Genomic DNA, 15,931 nt, shown 5'->3' with positions numbered 1-15,931 from the left:
CAAAAGAAAACTGGGCAGGGGAAGATCGTATTTGTATAATCATAAGTGTATAGGACGAAAATATATGCATTTGTATTTGTATATACAATTTTCTCTCGCTTTATACAAACAGAAACACATTTTATACATTTGTGTTTGTATAAAAAGGGAGGGTGAGAACGAGAGTGGCGAGCGAGATTCACCTGGAGAGAGGCGAAATAACAACAGTTTGCTATGGGGTACAATTAAATCACACTATATTTATAGCATTTAATTTGAATTAATAATTTACTATTATATACAATTTTCCTTTTTTTTCCCTACTTCTATTTGTGGATTAGGTATTTGGGTTAAAATTAGTTGAGTTAGAGTAATCATTTGTTTGGTGGGGAAGTTTAGATTTGAGAACTAAGCCAACTACCAAATTGGGCATTAATCTAATGTGAGGAAAACGATGTTCATCATCTCATTAATGATTAATCCCATGCGAGACTTGGTACACTTTATAATTTGCTCCACGCAACATCCAAATTATACAAATTAATTATTGTTTATCTGTATTAGTGGCCTTACTTTTTATTTTATCACATCATTTATAGTTGCGTTGACACTTTTATAATGTCATTATTTTATATAAATATATAGTTTTCTTTATATTGAAGAAAAAATAAAATCCAATTGCAACTTTTTATGAATTTATATATTATGATGTGTCAATTCTTGTCTTGATACACTAATAAAATATTAGGAATTAAAAACTGATAATGAGAAAATTCTTTTATTGGCTTTTACTTTTTTAGTATTAATTTGTCATATCAACTAAGCCAACACATATTTGTTGTGGATCTATTATTAAGACACTTGAATTTATGCCACCGTCAAATTAATTCAACTTTCAAATATACTTTTAAATCTATTTTAAGTACTATTTTATTTGTTCTATTATCCTATTATTGTTTTTTAAACAAAAAAAACACTCAACTTCACCTGAGTATTATGGGAGTAATTGTACAACTAAATTATTCTAAATATCTTATAACTTCGCTAAATATTACTCCCTCCATTTCATATTAATTGAATTGTTGAGGTATTTCACATCCTTTAAGAAAAGAAGATTAAGACATAAATTAGGTATAACTTTTCATTTTTATTCTTATTAATTATTGTCAAATTTATGATTAAAATAACTAAACATTAATTAATAACTAATTTCAATACAAGGGTAAAATTGAAAGAACAATTCAAAAGTAATCTAGAAAATTGAACAATTAAGTTAATTTGAAAAATAAAAAATATCTCAACAATTCAATTAATATAAAATGGAGGGAATACAAAAAGTTATTAAAAGGAAACGAAAGAAATCTCCTACATGATAGTAATTACGTAAAGTTAATTAATGAGTTTCTGTTACAAATAATATAGTGTAGTCGCTTTTTGTGATACCTAGGCAATTCATAATACTTTCGTTACCTTAAATAGTTTAGTAACTTTTTTTTTTCATACTTAGGGTCGTTTGATATGGATTAGAGACAATAGTTTCAAAATAAAATGTAGAATTATTTTATTGTGCGTTTAATTTAAAGTATTAATCAGAGATAAGTTATCTCATATAAAAATTGTGAGATAATTAATCTTATAAAATATCTCAATTCAGGAGATAACTTTGTATATTTCATCTTCATACCAAACAATCCTTAATGGTGGGTTAAAACAACCCAAAAATATTCATAACATGGTGTAATTTTTCGCTTTAAGTTAAGCCTACACAATTTTTTCAAAATGTGTCACACTATTGAGTGGATCAAACACTTCATAATTGTCATTTTTTTTAACTACCACTACGAAACTTTGTTCAAACATGTCCAACAATTTCATACATCCATTAAGTTTTTCATGACCTATCAATTGAGTGTTTGTGGTCATCATGACCCACTAATTTCTTTGTGTATGCATGTTCAAAGCTAAAGTTAGTTGTATATGAGTAAAGACATTAACTTGGGTCGTTTTATTATCTTTATACTTATCTCGCTGATTCATTAACTCTGATATTAATTGTTGAATAAGAAGGTCAAAAATCTTTTTCAAAGACCTTATATCATCAAAAATATCCTAATACCTTATATTTTTTTTATAACTATCCATGTGAGATTTTGTTTATACATATCCAATACTTAGATGAAGAATTGAGTGATTTTTATTATAAAAATAGTTTCGTACATAATTTTTGTATGATACAATAAAATAAAAATTGACTAACCAAGCATACATGAAAAACGCATTACCCCAATAGCAAAGGAAAGGTAAGAAGAGGGTTAAGGCTATAGGTGAGAGCGGATACCACCATCGAGGTAGTGTAGTAGATGAGGTTGTTCCTCTCTTAATCAAAGATCTCAAATTTGACCTTTGTATATGAAAACAATCTTGATAAGAAATGTGTCTCCTCCAATGAGGGCTTACACAAAAATCCAAATAAATCGAATTCAATATCAATACCGAATATCGAATAAAGAAAAAAAGTGTCCAACACCAAACATACCAATACACAAATAAAAAAGATGAAGAGATATATCCTTTTTAACAGAAACACAATTTTTTATTATAATACTATGCCATTTGCAACTTTATTTTGAAATGTTAAACTCAGTTTCCAAACTTCAATAGCAGCAAATCTGACTTTTGATATGGTCATAAATCGTTGATATATATTTTTTTAATTCTACCCGCCAGCTTCTCTAAGCTATAGCTGTTCATGATAATTATATCTTAATAATCTAAAATATATCGTTATTTATCAGCTTGATAAATTTACATTTGTTTCATATAAGATTTTGAAAGGAAAACCTTACTTATTAAGAATTTTTTTCTTTAAAAATTGGGGTTCAAAATTTTTAATTAGTGATGAATAAGTTATTTTCAATATTATGGGAGACAAATTAATTAGTCTATGCTATAGCCTATTATATTAATTGTTTGGGTAGATAAGTCCGATGTCTCTTCATATTTTTCTAATTAATTATTAAAGTCTATGCTATGCTATAGCATTTTTCAACTGTGTGTAATTCTGTTTGCTCATCCAGAAACCATCTAATTTTGACCTTTTATCCATTAAGGATCATTTAATTTTCATGATAAATCTGCAAAGGTCCATAATCATATCATATCATATTAACCTTCAATAATTTTGCTACTCCCATAGCAGTAATAGGCATGTTTTTATGTTTTTAATTTGAGGCCTTTATTATAATACTATTAATAGGCGTTGATTTTAAATATATTATAAAAATAATTAATTTTTTAAAATATAACAATTAATATAGGAGGGAGGAAGTAGTAGTATTTTACAACTTTACAAAAGCTTGGGAAGGTGAAAATAAATAATAATATCAGAAAAAATGAACATTTATGGCAAAAAAGAGAAAAATGAATAAATTTGAGCAATAATTTAATTGAGGGATCCCTTTAATTGATGAAGAACAACATTCATTGAAATGAAAACCCATGCTTTGATCACAACACATAAAACTACCACGGCGAATGCACTCTGTTTATTCACTTTACCCCATTCATTCTCTTTAGCCCCGGCACCGGCAAGTCGCCGTCGGCGGACATTCTAAAACCCTTCGAGTTTTTAGATCAAACTTTGCTATAAATGATTCGATAACGATTGCTTTACTCACAGATCTAATTCAGAACCGCAATCAATCGGGGGCCGATTTCTCAATTGACTAATGGCTGCACAGAATCAGACTCCGAATATCGATCAATTTGACGCCTATTTTCGGCGAGCTGATTTGGATCAGGATGGTCGGATCAGTGGCCCTGAGGCCGTTGCCTTTCTCAAAGGCTCAAATTTACCCCAACCAGTCCTCGCTCAGGTTATTTGATTTCTGCATTTGTTTCTTTTCCCTCTCTATTACCCCCCGGTTATTCATTAGCGCCAATGAGAAGAAATATAATCCATTTACTTTTCTGTCATGCGACTAACTTTTCATTTTTCTACAAACTGGTCCTGTTTCAATTCGCTTAAATTTTGTACTGTTTTACGTATGATGTAGCATGAAGTTCACGTGATTGCAATGTACTTCAATTCATTTTTCTTGCTCTATCTTTTGTAGTCCATTAGGTGTATTGGTTGGATTAGGAATTTGAGTTTCGTGGGCTTAGTAGGAACTAGGAAGATTTGGAATATTCAGTATCATTTGATGTTCTAAACTTCAATCCCAAACTAGTGGTGTCAGCTGTATGAATTTTCTATGTCAATTCCGCTATGTTTGGGCACAGTTCAGTCTCAGTTGAAATTTTTGAAAGGGAATTTTGAAATCATTCAAAGGCTGTTTAATACTGTCTTCGCTTAAACCAAATGATGGATTCAATCTTAACCAGTAGCAGATCGCCCATGTCTTCTGAATCTAGTTTCCCTCTCTATATTTCAGAGAGGAGCCTATTTGCCGTCCTTTTCTCTCTTTACCATGTGTTTCTCCTTCCCGGTTCTTCCAGTAACTGCAAGCTTTGGTTCTACAGTCGTTGTTGGCAATGGTCATCATCACGGGACACCTTTATAGGAATTGAACAACCTGATTCAATCTTTTGAGATTTGTGCTTCAGATGTTGGTTCCCCATACATGATGTTGGCTGCTTCATTTTGTCGTTGCAATGCTAACTGTAATTTTTTAAGATCATTTTAGCTGCAAATTTTGTTGCACTATTATAGTATATGGATTATGGGGTGGGGGGGGGGTGTCCCGAGATGGAATACATGGTTGTTTAGAAATAAGTAAGTTTTGGCAGTTATTATACTGAACCCCAGTTTTCAGGAGCTTGAGAATTAACATTATGAATGTGGGGTAATAGATACTGAAAAGTTTCCTGAAGTGGTGAGATGAAAATATTTACATGAACTGACACAACCATAGGCCCTAAGTTGCTCAGTCTCAAGTGCGGGTCTCTGATATCGGTGCACATCTGGAGGTCGGATCCTTCATGATCTAAATTTTAAAATTCGGGGGTATGAATCCAGGTAAGGATACGGGTGCTGGATTCAATTAAAAATAATTCTAATATCTAAAAATAGAGTTATAAAATATGCGTAAATTTTGGTGGACCATTTGGAAGGAAACAAATGCGCAAATTTTTTAGATCAAGTTTGAGTATTTTTTTTTTGGGTTAGTAAACATTTTATTTACCAAGTAAGAGTTACAGATCATAAAAAATAGCAGCCTTAGACAACCAGCTCCAACACTTTAACGTCTAAATCCCTATATGGTATGCCTTTACTCAGGGATACATATTCAACTCCTCTAGTCGTTTCTCTAGTCGCGAATACAAGGATCCTCGCCCATGAACATCCTGAATGATTTTCCTAATAATCTCTTCTGCATTCCGTGTTTTCCCTTGGAACACTCGACAACTCCTTTCCTGCCACCCATGGTATACATTCCCAACAAGAGTCATATGATATATTTGAGCATTGATACTGTTACCTCTCATGTGTGCTATTGCCCAGTTCACCTCATCCTGCCATGTCATACTGTGTCGCCTGATGCCCTGCCACACCAAGATTTTCGACCAAATAGCAGATACGTAAGGGCACACAAAAAACAGATGATCAATATTTTCCACAGCAGCTTGATCACACAATGGACAAGTATCAGATTCAACACATCTCCAATTTGCTAGCCTGGCTTTGGTAAGTAATTTTCTATGCAGAGCCAAAACAAGATAAATTTCCACTTTAGAGCTCCATTTTAGACCATATAAGCTTCCTCCAGTCCACATTATTTGATTCTCCTCTCATTTTCTTGTATATTGAACTAATAGAATAAGACCTCATCCCCAATACTTCATCTTCTTGTATGCCAGCCTCTGTGAAGTATAGTTGTGCCTTTAAGATCCTTTGCACCATCCAAGAGGCTTGTTTAGGCTCTCCCCCCCCCATATATTGCAATATTGCCCATAGTACGTGTGAATGCATACCACCCAGAGTTTATCTTTTTCCTGGCAAACATTCCATAAAAGCTTGCACAATGCAGCTTTATTCCATGTATAAAAATCTAGGAAATTCAAACCCCCTGCTAATATAGGATAACACGATGTATCTCAAGCTATCAAAGTTTTTTTGAGACATCAACACTGCCGGTCTACAAAAATCTTCTACATAAGGACTCTATCACCTATATAATCTTTTTGGGAAGGGCAAAAATTTGAGACCTATAGATTTGTATAGCAAATAAGACACTCTTGATGAGTTGAGTCCTTCCAGCGTATGATAAGAATCTAGAGGACCAATTAGTGATCCTTCCTAGCATTTTATCAATGAGAGGTTTACATTGGACAACAGAGAGTCTCTTAGTACTGAGAGGTACCCCAAGATATCTGAAAGGTAGCTCTCCTTTGAGTAAATTAAGTTCAGCCAATATTTGAACCTGTATATCACCAGGTACTCCACCAAAAGATATGCAGCTTTTGTCCATATTAGCTATCAATCCTGACGCTTTGGAAAACTCCTGGAAGCAGGCAAATAATTGCATAATAGAGTCTTTATCACCCCTACAGAAAAGTAGTAAATCATCAGCAAAACTAAGCTGCACAATTTTCTGTTTTTTTTTCATTTGGGATGAAACTGGAATCCTACTTGACTTTGTACAGTCTTCATAAGTCTAGTGAGATACTCCATAGCAAGCACAAATAGGAAAGGAGATAAGGGATCACCTTGCCTCACTCCTTTTTTTGCAGGAAAGGGAGTAGTAGCCTTACCATTAATGGTGATGGAATAGGTAATAGTGGTTACACACTGCATTATCCACACAATAAAGAGCTGGGGGAGTTGTAAGTCAATCAACACTTGTTCCAGGAAACTCGACTCTAGGGAGTCATATGCTTTTTTCATATCCACCTTGATCATGTATCATGGTGATATGCCTTTCCTCCCATACCCTTTTACCAACTCATGGCTCAGTATGATGTTGTCATTGATAGCTCTCCCCGGCACAAAAGCTGATTGGATAGGGTCCACTAGTGAATTCATTACCTTTTGCAACCTACTAGTAATCACTTTGGAGATGATCTTGTAAAGTGTTGTACAACATGAGATCGGTCTATAACTCTATATTCTCCTACTTTTGATGGATTGTCGACCTTAGGAATTAGTGTAACAGAAGTACAATTTATAGGATGATACATTCTACCAGTATTGAAAAATTGCAAGACTGCTTGAGTGACTTCTTCCCCTATCACAGACCAGGACTCTTGAAGAAATAAGCATTAAATCCATCACACCGTGCCTTCATATCGTTGATCCCTTCCAGTGCATATGCAATTTCCTCCTTGGTCACAGGAACAATAAGTTGGAGTTGTTATTATTGTTAAGTACAGAAGCATAATCTTACTGTTTTTTTTTTTTGTAACATGTCTATTACAAATGATATAGAGGCCATGATAGACTTCTTAACTTCATTGCACATTCAAAAATAATGTTAACCTGTAAATATCTTTAAAGTACCTTGTGGTTGTTGACTTTTTTTTTAATGCAAATATCTTTTAACGATAATAAGACATATGCCTAAATTATGATTTCACCCTATCTTTTGTTTTGATTTAAAAACTCATTGTATGTGGCACTGAAAGTGAAGAGTGCGAGCACCTTAGACCATCGCTATGTTTTGATAATTTGGTACCTTCAGTTTCAATTCTTATAATGCATGCAAAAGAATAGAGGTCCACAAACTGATATTGAAGGAAGAGACCGCGGATGTATTGAACCCAGGAACTAGTTAGTAAAATATATTGGAGCTACTTGAAAAGAGTAGAAAATAGCTTTATGGTTCAGCCTATGCTTGATGAACCATGCCTTTATATTCCAGCTGGTGATGTATTAATTAGCTCTATAATAAATATGCTGCTAGCCAAAAGTCAGGTATAGATATCAAGTTCAACACAGTCAAGATGGGGAAGAAGTAGTTTATGTAGTCTCCGTGACTTCTGTTAGATATCTGGAGCTATCGATCTCCTATTATTTTCTTAATAGTTAATACTAAAATTCGCATTTCTTTTCCATTATGTAGATATGGACATATGCTGATCAAAGTCGTACTGGCTACCTTAATCGCCAAGAATTTTATAATGCTCTCAAGCTTGTTACGGTAGCACAAAAACGAGAGTTGACTCCAGAAATAGTGAAGGCTGCGTTATTCACTCCAGCTTCAGCCAAAATTCCTGCTCCCCAAATAAACCTTGCAGTCATACCAGGTCCTCAACCAACTAATAAGGTTGGTTCTACAGTTCCTCCAGTTGGTGGTGCTACTCCAACAGCAACTCAAACTTTCGGCGTTAGGGGTCAACAAGGCTTACCAGCTCAGCAAAGTTATGTGGGGCCTCCTAGGCCCTCAAATCCTAGCCCTGGTTTCCAATCTCAACCAAATGTTTCCGGACAAGGAATGCTAGTTGGAAGTACTATTTCAGCTTCTCGCCCTCCCAGTTCCACTGATTTGTTTGCTGGTCAGAATGGTCGCTCACAAGCAGGTGTCAATTCCCAAGCTCCCAATTCAAGTGGCAGTTCTAGAAGTCAGGATGCATTTGGTCTGGCTGTATTGACACCTTCTGCACAGCAAACACAACAAGCAACCACGTCATCAGTGCAACCAGATCTATCAAAATCAAATAATGCAACTTTGTCACATGGTAACCTGCTTGATGCCAAGGTTCCTAAATCTGTTTCAGTTGCAGGAAATGGATTTCCATCTGATTCACTCTTTGGAGATGTTTTTTCAGTTGCATCAGTTCAACCAAATCAAAGCTTTACACCAACTATATCTTCAGCTAGCAGCTTAGCAGTTTCATCAGCCACAGACCGAGCATCTACAGGTGCCCAACCTCCTGTAAAGGCTAACTCAGTTAATTCGCAGACTACACTTCCTCAGCAGCCGGTACACCAGCATCAGCAAGCTAATTTGACTGTGAGGCCGAACCAACAGGTCCCAGTGCAGAGTTCTGCTGCAAATCCTAGTGCAGGTAGAAATTCTCTTCCTGGTCAACCTCAGATTCCGTGGCCAAGGATTACGCAGACTGATTATCAGAAGTATAGCAAAGTATTTATGGCAGTGGACACAGATAGGGATGGAAAAATTACTGGCGCAGAGGCACGAAGCTTGTTTCTAAGTTGGAAGCTGCCCCGAGGTGCGATTTTCTGTTTCTTATTTAGCTTTGAGATTCCATGTACCTTCTGTTAGCACCTTCTTGTTACTAAGAGTAAGCACTTAGGTTTTCTATACACATCTTGAACTTTTTTCTTGAATTCAAAAGGCCAGCTTAAATGAATACAAGATACACCTATTAGGTGTCAAAAATATTACACAGAAAATGTTTAAGTTGAAAGAATACCTAAGTTATTAACTTAACTCTTCTAATATTCTTTTTTTAAAAATGTTTAATTATCTATTTTATATTTCTGACAGTAACACTATACTTCTAACACACCTCTCAAAGTCAAGGTTATGGAAATTAACTTGAGTTTGCTCTTTTTAGATGAAGTTATTGATTCCATTCATGGCATCAAGAAGATGCAAAGTGGTTACAAAAGAGTGAGCACTTAGTATGTTATCTCTAGTACACTATCATAGAGTAAGCAAAATCTACAAAACTATTAGGGGAATCCATTGGGGACAAAAAAACCCAACTATATAAATACAAAAGACTTTTAGCTTTGAGCATATATTGTCTAGTTGAGAGGCCATCAAAACATCTTCTATATCTTTCATTCTAGATAGTCTATAAGATGGCAGCTGTATCTTCTTCCAAATCTTTTTGATGGTGCTGTCAATTTTCTAGTGGCTATAGCATTCAAAAACTTTCCTGATAGTGTTTGGCATTACCCATCTGAGGCCAAAAAGGGTGAGGAACAGGTACCATAAGTCTGGGGCAGCCGGGCACTGTAGAAACAGATGGCTATGAGTTTTTGCTTCTCTGTTCCACATGTGGCAAAGTTGCTAAAACAAACAATTCTGGGTGGAAGTTTGACCTTCCAGATTAGCTTCCAAGGGCAGTTGTCAGTGATAACATTCAGGTCCATTGCTATCTTGTAGGCTGCCTTCACTCTGTACTTGCGTCCATCAGTATGCCCCACCTAAACTGGTCTGGTGCAATGTCATTTCCTATGAACCCATTGAGAGCTTGTAAGAGTTCGAGAAAATCCTCTATTTCCCAATCTTGCCAGTTCCTTCTGAAAGTTAGATAAAAAAATTTCCATTTCTACAAATGTTGCACTGTTGCATCTGGCTCCCAAGCTATTTGAAACAAAAGCAGGGAAATCACCCTTTAGAGTGGTGTTCCCGAGCCATCTGTCCTTCCAAAACTTGACATGCTGATCATTTCCAACAATGAGATGATGATTCCGTGAGAATTCATCCCAAAGCCTACTAATGCACTTCGAAACTCCTACTCCACGTGGGCCAATTGCTTGTTTAGTACTCCAGTGGTCTTGGCTTCCATGCTTTTCCCTAACCACTTCCTTCCAAAGACTTTGGTCCTCCTGCGTATATCTCCACAACCATTTCATTAGAAGACATCTATTGTGCTTGGCCTGATCCTTGATGCCCAGCCCACCTTGGTACTTTGGCAGTATCACCTTATCCCATTTGACTAAATGGAATTTGTGCTCAGTACTGTTCCCTTCCTGTGAAAAGTTCCTCCTGATTTGATCCAGTTGCTCCAAAGTCTTGCTTGGCAGGGGAAATAGTGACATGGAGTAGGTTGGAATGCTGCCAAGCACACTGTTTATTAAGGTTAACCTACCATCCATTGAGAGATATTGCATTTGCCAGGATGCAAGCTTCTTCTCAAACTCTTCTAATACTCCACTCCATATGGAAGAGGATTTAAATTTTGAACGGATATCAAAATAAGTGATATTTAATTTCAAAAGGACATCAAATTCATACCCTTCGGGGTGGCCCCGTGGTTTGGGCTTGGGACTTCCATGTTGGAGGTCTCAAGTTCGAAACCCCTTGCAAGCGAAAGCAAGGGTTTGCCTTCGGGTTCGAGCTCGTCGCACCGGGCTTGCCTAGTGTGGGTTACCCCCCCTATATGGTTTGCGAGCTATTGCATAGGAGCGGGGGTTTTACCCTGTGCGCACCCAAAGGGTGGCGGCTGCGGGTTTCCCTTGTCATTAAAAAAAAAAAAAAAGGACATCAAATTCATGAAGTCTGCCAAAATCGTAGAGGTATTACTATGTGAGAAAATAAGAGAAGATGATATATATATATGTGTGTGTGTGTGTGTGTGTGTGTATGTGTATATATATATATATATCAGTTATCTCCTAAAGTACAGGACACTCCCTGTGAACTTCTTATTGTCTTATTGAATAACTTAAACCAACTACGTTATCAGTTAATCATAATTCTTTATTTTTATTATAGAAAATATTGGACATCCCCTAGCTTTTAGTATTCTAATTCTAAAATTCTAACACTGGCAACTTACTTCTATTAGAAGTGATCTTATGCCAAAAAATATCACTATCTAAGAAAAGGGGCAATCCGGTGCACTAAGCATCCCGCGTTCATGCAGGGTACGAGGAAGGGACGTACCCCTAAGGGGTGTGATGTAGGCAGCCTACCTGATGCAAATTAGGATATTTAGTTGATCATAGTTACGCTCTATGAATGGCGATATTCAAATATACGTGAAACTTTTTACAACCAATGATCAACACTTTACACAACTGGATCTCAACAAGTCTTGATACTCATAAATCATAATGAAGAGGATAGCTCACTTTTATACTTGTGATAAGATCGAAATTATGTATACTTAATACTTTATTAGTTGAAATAATGTACTTGAATAGTTCGTATAGAAAAAACATTTATGTACTTGAAGAGTGTAGGAACACTTTTTAAGGGGTTGAAAGTACTTTTGTGTATACGAGAGAACCACCTATGGGATTTGAGGTAGCATGGATGTTTGGATGTTATTTGTGGAGAATCATGCATGTCTTTGCATACATATAATGTACTACGATAATACAGATTCCCCATTATGTTTAAAGAGTGTAGTAAAAGACATTCTACTGTGGTAAATGTCCTCTTATCGGACATGTCCTCACTGAGGGATCGAGTCTGTTGTCATCTGCAAATAAGTTTTGCAAGAAGTTGGCTTGCTATAAAGAATTTTAAGGTCATAATAGTAGTACTCTGATCAGATTTTACATATTGGACACGGGGAAGAGTTCCTAATCATATTTTTCTAGAATAAAAGAAAACAATTGTTTTACTTTGTATATAGAGTTGGTTCTGTAGACACTGCATAGTTACTTGTTATAAGTTTGAAGCAACTAACAAGTTGTTGACTTATCACTGATTTATTTTATAGACAACCTGGCGTAATTCACACTGTTGAGCACCTTACCGTGGGTGATTTGAAAATAAGCTGCAAATGAATTGCGAATAAACGTGGGGCTTGAGGATAACAACCTTGATAAAGAACCTTGATCTACCTTCTCAAAAAAAAAAAAAAAAGAACCTTGATCTCAAGTTACTAAAGACAGATTTGGACCTTGTATGCTCTTCAAGTGACTAACGATCTGAAACTTACTGCAACTACCATAATTACTTCTAATACCTTAAACAGCACATATGAAATATAATTTATGATAATAAGATAGCTGTCCATAGAGTATAAACGGGCACATTATGGAATTCACCTACCACATTTCTTCCTTGAACAGAGAAGTTTCATAGTTGGAGTTATGACTTTAGGCTTCCAAAGACAACAGTTTCCATTCAACAGCTTGTAGCTTTTGTAACAAATACTGACAATGATGGTGAATAGTAGTCATAGAGCATACAGTATCGAAAAAGAAAGAGAATAGAGTAGTGGTAGAGAATATCATTCTCACTTCTTTGAGAATTGTGGTTACAATTGATTTGAAGCATCGTATCTGCTTTGTCACAATGCTAAGCTCTTGGTCACTTGGTGCTTTGAGACATTGTTTGTACAACCTACTTAAGAGTGTGATAGCATATCTCTTACTCTTTTGAGAATCTTCCCTATAATTATCTTAGATTATCTTGTTTTCTATCTTAAAGTCAAGCTGGTATTTATTTGGTCCTATGAGACATTAATGCAGTTTGTTTTTGGTTTCCCAGAGGTCTTAAAACAGGTGTGGGATTTATCAGATCAAGACAATGACAGCATGCTTTCTTTGAGGGAATTCAGCATTGCACTCTACCTGATGGAGCGACACAGGGAAGGTCGCTCTCTCCCTTCAGTCCTTCCAGCTAATCTTATCTTTGACGAGTCACCGTTGCCTGCTTCTGGCCAGCCTACAGGATCTCATGGTGCGACAGCTTGGAGAGAGACACCAGGTATGTTTCACCCTTTTTACACTATGCACATACATGCCTTGGACATGGCTTGTGAGCCAATCATGTACACATGCATATGGAAAATTTATTCATTAACTAACAAATTACTTTGGCCTTCTCACTTTTTTTTGACACTAGTAACATTTGTATTTCAGTCAGTACTTAGGTAGTACTGAAAAACCATATTTACAAAAAAGAAGAAAAAGATTATAGTCTTTTCAATGCTAAACCAGGATCTAGATGGACCCGAAAAGATCTATGATTGACTCAGTCTCATTGGAGTAGACATTTGTACACAAAAAACAGAACAACAAAATACATTTAAGCTTGACTTCCTGCAGGTTGTTGTCCCTATTTTCAAAACATCTATCATTTCTCTCTCTCCATATAGTCCACCATATACAAGCAGGGATCATCCTCCATCTTTTTCTGTTTGTAGCCCCAACTCCAGCCTCCTCCCAACTAAAAAGAGTCTCATTAAACTTACTAGGCATACTCCAGGAAACGCCTCTGAGATTAAGGAAAATCTGCCACAGTTGGTCAGTGAAATTGCAGTGTTGAAAGAGGTGTTTTACTGTCTCTGTATCCTTACCACATAAGGAGCATCGGTTGCATAGAGATATACTTCTCTTGGCCACATTGTCCAATGTCAGAACTGCTTCATTGGCTAGCAGCCAGGTGAAGCATGCCACTTTTTGTGGCACTTTGACTCTCCAGATTTGCTTCCAAGGCTATTTGAAGTCTTGATTCTCCCTAAGACTTGTTTGTTTATATCCTTCCTTCACCCTGTATCTTCCTTTGTTGTGCCCATGCCACCATAAATAGTCTTCACCTGTTTGGACTCCTTGGAAACTCTCCAGTAGCTTGAAAAGTTCAATCATTCTGGGAATTTCCCAGTCATTCAAGTTTCTTCTAAAGATCATATTCCATCCTTGTGGTGACCACATTTCAGCAACAGTTGGTGTTGAGCCAAAACAAAGATGTCAGGAAAGAGATCTTTAAGGCTCAAGTACCCATCCATTTATCAACCCAAAAACTTGTTTTTCTGCCATTTCAAACTTTGACAGTTAATTGATTACTGAGAAACTGCCAGAATATTCTAATGGATTTCCAGAGGCTAATACCATAGGGGGTGTTGACCTCTTTAGTTACCCATGTGTTCAGTTCCTCATACTTGCTCTTGATTACCCTGTACCAGAGGGCTTGGTCCTCCTGATGGTACCTCCATAGCCACTTGACCTTGAGTGCTTTGCTTTGGTATTTAAGGTTCTTGATACCTAGTCCACCTTGTTCTTTACTTCTGATAATGTTCTTCCATTTGACCAAATGAAAACCTTTCCTTTCCTTATTGCCTTGCCACAAGAAGTTTCTTCTGTTTTTATCCAACCTTTGAACTACTAACTGGGGTATATGGAAGATAGATAACATATATGTAGGGAGGGCAAAATTGAGTTAATCAAAGTTAGTCTACCTCCCAAGGATAGATATTGTGATCTCCATCTGGCTAATTCTTTTCACATTTCTCCAGAATTGGATTCCAAATATCTATGGACCTATACTCAGCCCCTACAGGCATGGCCAAGTATATTGATGGCAAAGTGCCTATCGCACCTCCCAGGATCTGAGAAAGGTGATCCATTTCTGGAACCACATTAATTGGATACAAGTGGCTTTTGTTCCAATTTATATGGAGCCCAGAAATGGCTTCAAAGTACACCAGTATAAGTCTTATTATCAAGAGTTGCTCTTCCTCAGCCCCACAAAAAATTATTGTATCATCAGCATACTGCAGATGTGTGATCTCTACACTGTTTCCAGCAACCTTGCTAACTTCAAATCCCTGAATTCTTCCTGATATCATAGCTATATCAGCATATTGTTGAGTCCCTCCATGGCTATGATGAACAGGAAAGGGGATAGGGGATCCCCTTGCCTGATCCCTCTATGTGCATTGAAGAATCCTTCAGGTGACCCATTAATGAGTATTGAAAAATGAACATATCACAGTTGAGATACAGAACTTGATCCAGCTGTTCCACCTCCCACCAAAACCCATTTGACTCAGCATCTTTATATACAGTTACAGATGATATATTCATTTTGGTTTAGATTATTATTAATTTGCTAAAATTTGAATAACTAATATGAGTAAATATAAAATGATCTTTATCAGTATTACTAGGAGAGACAAACTAATTTGGGGCTAAAATTCCTTGATTGAATGGGGAGTTTGTTCTCAGTTTTGTGGCAGTGTACTTGTATTTATCTTTTTTCTCTACCATTAGTTTTAGGCCTCATCTAGTGCTGGAAAAATGGATAAAAAATGCAAGTATCCTGTCCAACTTGCCCAATTAAAAATGGGTGGAATTTGGATAAATGATTATGAAAACACGGATAAAAAATGTTTTCCAATTTTCTCATGTTTGGAAACATTTTCGTTTGGGAAATAAGTTCTTTAAAAATGAGGAAAATGACTTCCCTAATGGAAGTAAGGAAAACAAGTTCCACAAATGGCATTACACATTAATTATCTCTTCCCCATCCTCCAGCACACTCCAACCCACCCACCCACCTTACCACCCCCACTCCCC

General features: G+C 36.2%; 1 protein-coding gene across 4 annotated transcripts in view; it reads left to right on the top strand.

The window, feature by feature from the left end:
* Positions 1–3,374: 3,374 nt before the first annotated feature.
* The window catches only part of LOC102588516 (epidermal growth factor receptor substrate 15-like 1), a 33,173-nt gene continuing 20,616 nt past the window's right edge, over positions 3,375–15,931 (top strand). For 2 of the 4 annotated variants that reach the window (XM_006339933.2, XM_006339932.2), the window contains exons 1-3: positions 3,375–3,854; positions 8,040–9,150; positions 13,122–13,340. In XM_006339933.2, the coding sequence (XP_006339995.1) occupies positions 3,708–3,854; positions 8,040–9,150; positions 13,122–13,340 (1,477 nt within the window). In that variant the 5' untranslated portion in view covers positions 3,375–3,707. The remainder of the gene's footprint in view (positions 3,855–8,039; positions 9,151–13,121; positions 13,341–15,931) is intronic. The other 2 variants (XM_006339935.2, XM_006339931.2) reach the window with 2 other exon arrangements.

The sequence above is a fragment of the Solanum tuberosum genome, unplaced genomic scaffold (assembly GCF_000226075.1).
Source record: "Solanum tuberosum cultivar DM 1-3 516 R44 unplaced genomic scaffold, SolTub_3.0 scf00013, whole genome shotgun sequence".
Lineage (NCBI taxonomy): Eukaryota > Viridiplantae > Streptophyta > Magnoliopsida > Solanales > Solanaceae > Solanum > Solanum tuberosum.
This window is presented reverse-complemented; position numbering and strand designations above follow the sequence as displayed.